Source organism: Triticum dicoccoides, chromosome 4A (genome assembly GCF_002162155.2).
Source record: "Triticum dicoccoides isolate Atlit2015 ecotype Zavitan chromosome 4A, WEW_v2.0, whole genome shotgun sequence".
NCBI lineage: Eukaryota > Viridiplantae > Streptophyta > Magnoliopsida > Poales > Poaceae > Triticum > Triticum dicoccoides.
The window spans coordinates 734573444-734578065 of NC_041386.1; the positions used below are offsets into that span (position 1 = coordinate 734573444).

Consider the following 4622-nt stretch of genomic DNA (forward strand, 5'->3'; position numbering starts at 1 on the left):
TGGCTTCAGTCGCACCTTCAGTTTTTAGGTTTGTGACAAAAGGTAACATATCTACTTGAATTCATTCAGTTGATACCTAGACAGCATCATAAGGCAGGTGAACACAATTGATATATAAAGTTGCATTTTCATGAACCAAAATGAGGTCGGAAAATTATAAGCTATTAGGGCTGATATATAAATGAATGCAACTTCATACTACATATGTCATAGAAGGCACAACGCCTGCTTTTAAAATAAATGGCGTTCGATGCAAACAAGATCGTAGCTACAGGTTCTACAACCATTCAGTACCTGTCAAACAGTAATGAGCAACCCCTACCAACTAAGCAAAGCAGATTAAAACTAATATCCACGCGTTGTAGAACGGAAATTCAACTACAAACAAACACTTCATTCTCTTCTCGTGCCTAGTAAAATCTTGTTCGTTTCGCAAGTTTATAAATAAAGACTGATCTTAGACAGCGCCTCCTCAGGCCTGGTTTGCTCCATAGTAGGCCAAAGGATCTTCCATTGCAACATGGAGCAGATTATTTTGTAACCACTTCTAAATTTTAATTGAGCATCTTGTAGGCCAAAAAACCATCTGTCAAACCGCACATCACTGATTTTTATCCTCTATAAGCATCATCAATTGTGACTAGAGCAACAGAACTAACTATAGGGATCAGGGGCCATTGGTCCTATACCCCATACATTCCACCACATGCCAAAATAATAATTTCTTCTAGGGCCCCTCTGGCATATATGACCAGCATGGTATGTATCTGTGAGGAATATTACTATATGTACTGTTCAAATAATTCATTTCAGAGTGAAGTGATTGTAATACCATCACAAGACACCATTTTTTTTCTCTAATTCCCCAGACAGATGAATGCTATGTATAGTTGTTTTTGGACGGCTAATGCCATTTCACAACCTAGTATCCCCTCCTGTCAGTGATATCGAATAAGATATGCATGCATGGTGTGAAATTATTGGCATACACACCATGAATTGTTCAACTGAACAAGTCCTAGCTAAAAGAAAAACCATTCAACATACAATTAACAGTAGCATTACACATTCAGGACTCATGATTAATGTACAACAGCAAATTGACTCGATCTAACCCAACAGCTAAAAATTTCTTGACACTGCCGACATGGAAAACATGTTATGTTCATGCTTGGCCACTCTTAACCATTAATTAGTATACTTAATTACATGCAGTTTTTGGCAGAATAGACAGACGACATGAAGAAAGGAATCTACCAAATGCTGCTGTTTGTTACTAGTATGCACATACCTTGGGCAGCTTCGGAAATAGAAACTGGGATTGAAACCTCTGAAATAGTCCTATCTGCTTCTGCTACACTGCTACTGTGTACTACGCTGCTACTGAGTATGTAGTTCTGAAGCTGCAACCACGCTTTGACAATTTTCCTCCTCTCTATGGAATGAACGATTCACTTCAGGCAGCTTTTTTGCCTCTTTACCGAACCATGAAGCACTGGCAACATGATGATTTCCTTAGGTTTTCCTAAAGATAATTTTCACAACTTGTAGGTTTCCATGGTTGTGCAATATCAGCATTATACTGACAATATGATTTTCATTTTTGACAGAATTTTGGAGTCTGGCGATGTACACAGCGATTTCTCTTCCTTCCACGTATAGTTCGATGCATACAGCCACAAGGCACATCGACACCGCAATAGCAGGGCTTCAATATATATGGCTGCTAAGTGCGCACAACGCTAAGCGTCCAAACCAACGGACAAGCCTATATGTTAGGGTCCCTACATTCCTAAAATAGTAAATGACATGTCCTGGCACCTGCCAAAATCCTATTTGGATATGCGAAACACAAGCTTATATGATACGTACCTTCGGTTTATCATCCGAAACAACAAAAACGGACGAAACACACACACCCAGTAGGAAAACTTTTCATGAAAGCTTCCAATGTTATTATTCTTTTTACTGGAATTGATGCAATTTCTCTGGGATTAACAGAACCAAGGCTCTACTGAATTCATTAGCTATAGAAAACATATATAAAAGGAACTTGCTCAAAGGCAGTGTTTTACCAAAATACTGAATGAATAAGGTCAACTAGACATGGCACCAGTAACCACTCTGATTGAAACTTTTAGTAGTATACTAACAGGTTGACAATATGCACTAGGATTTAGGATAATCATAATGACTGATTGTTATCGAAAGAAGACCAATTACAGTATAATTTAGCCCCATGCAACAAATACATGTCCAGAACAACAACCAGTGCTAGGTAAACAAGAACATGGGTAACAATGTTCTTCGGAAATGACATTATGCTTAATCTATAGGTTTACCAGGCATTGCTCTGAACTGGAAATCAACCAAACAGGAGTGCAAGCACCAGCAAATTGGGCAGCATGATTCAAGCAGATTCAGAGGTACACAAACAAGTACTTCAACCGACAACAGATCCAATATTTGGAGGAAGCACAAGGTGGTTCAAAGGTCACACTACTGCCCATCTGCATCTGCTAATGACTCTAAAAACAGAGGAACATAGGGTAGAAATCGCTGTCGTTGTCCATTCTTTATCTCAACATTAAGGATACAACGAACTTTCTGATGTTGCATATCGTACGATGCCAAGGCATCACCTTCCCATGAAACCAGGAAAATGGTGTCACAATCTGGATGAATCTCAGCCACACCGTACCACTTCCTAGTCATGCTCGTAAGCTTATCGATGCTGGTGGTATTCTTCAGGACCAATTCTTTACTGTCACAATCGTTGAGGCACCAGAGTTCAATCTCATCAATGGAAGAAGCTATAGCAAAGTGTAAGCACCCCTGCGATGTTCCAAGCGTGCCAACTCTTGAACTGTGCGGCACACGGATAATCTTCCACACTTTCACCTCCATGTCCACACCCACCAGCACATTCTCTTCGTTAATGCCTTTATGAATGCCCATCAAGTACATCATGCCGCCGACAAATACACATCTAGTAAGATAGAACAATGCCACTTTCTGAACCATTCCACTATCCTTGTGAGTCCAGGCTCTTGTCCGCGACGAGTAGATGTTCACTGCTGTGATGTAAGATCCCTGAATGGTCTGCTCGAAGTGAAGAACGTAGAAATGGGATGAGACTGCGGGATCAAAAGCCAGACCTGCAATACAGCTAAATCTGTTTTCCGGTGACTGTGGTGAAGGGGGCAGCTCCATCCACCTCCCGGTGACCGGATTGCAGACGACAAAACGGTAATCGTCCTTTGCCCAATTGCAAGTGACCAACTTGTTGTTGCTACCGCGATAGAGAAGGAGGCCATTGCAGGTGTCCACCTGGGTCATGTCCTTGTACTTGTCAGGTTGCAGGTAAGGGAGGCAAGGGTCGAACAGGGGTGCCCTGCCGGAGACGCTGGCGAAGTGGTGGTGATGCCCACTGTCATCGGTGGTGAAGTAGAGGAAGCCAGCGAGGGTTTGGGGGAGCTTCTTGCGGTTGGCGGGGTCGGCGATGAGGTTGCGCCAGGACACAGAGATGCACTTGAAGCGGTGGACAGATCTGGCCGGGAGGCGGGAGAGGATCTCTAGGATGATGTCATCCGTGAATAGGCTGGCCGCCTCTGCCGTCGCCTTCGGATTGTTATCCAACCTCAACTTGGTGTTCCTCTCGAAGACCTCACCCTTCTCCGCTTCCTTCATGGAGCTCGGCTTAGTGCTCATCTTGAAGATCTCCCCCTTCTCTGCCTCCTTCATGGAGCGGAAGAGGAAGGGCTAGGCAGGGGACATGGTCAGGTCAGATCTACAAATGGAGAGAGGAAATCATGGATCTAGCTGAGGAAAATCAACCCGGTGGTGATGCTCCTGCTATGCTGTGTGGGAAAAAGTACCTTCATTTGGTTTACGGCGGCGACTGGCGCCGGCGACTGGCACCAGCGGCTAACGGGGATGTGACCGGCGGCGCTTCCCTTCTCGAAGGACAATGGGGAACAACTGCACGGCCGCTAGACCCCCTCTTTTCTAGACTAGACAAGACGAAGAGGAAACGGGGATGCTTGGATTGCATAGAGTCGTACATATACAAACATAAAAATGGTATGTTTGTAAAGGAGTCACAACTTTCATAATTTACCTTTTTTCAAACATGATTCTTCCTTTCTAGGCAAATAAGAAAGGAAAACTTTCACTTAGACCGACTGATTTCTAGCTAGCGCAAACCTCCCAGTGAGCTGTCCGATCAAGTTTGATCATGTGGCGCTAGCGTCTCTCACGTGTCTATCAGGACATTGTCGTTGGCTCGACCCACGCTCACCTACATCAAAGCAGAGGCGTCAGATCCAGCTGATGCGAGAGGCAATGCGGCGGTGAGCATCCAGAACGGCAAAAGCCATGGCGACAACGGGAAGTGGAGGCGTGCATGGCGGCGATTGAGAGCATCGACTGAGGCACTGCGCTCAGGTATTTTCACACCTGCCTCAAAATTGAGCTGAAATGCTAAGTTTCGATACAAAATTAGGGGTATGCATACGAGGGCTCAACGAGCAGCGCTCTTGGGGCGGGGGAGGCCGACGGCGCAACGATTGTAGGGCGGAAGGGCATGTCGGGAGAGTTTAGGTTAGAGACGATTAGGTCGA

General features: G+C 44.5%; 1 protein-coding gene across 1 annotated transcript in view; it reads right to left on the reverse strand.

Moving 5' to 3' along the window:
* Nucleotides 1-3690, reverse strand: part of LOC119289947 (putative F-box protein At1g50870) — a 4480-nt gene extending 790 nt beyond the window's left edge. The window contains exon 1 of the mRNA XM_037569108.1: nt 2811-3690. Coding sequence (XP_037425005.1) covers nt 2811-3690 — 880 coding nt within the window. The remainder of the gene's footprint in view (nt 1-2810) is intronic.
* Nucleotides 3691-4622: the final 932 nt, after the last annotated feature.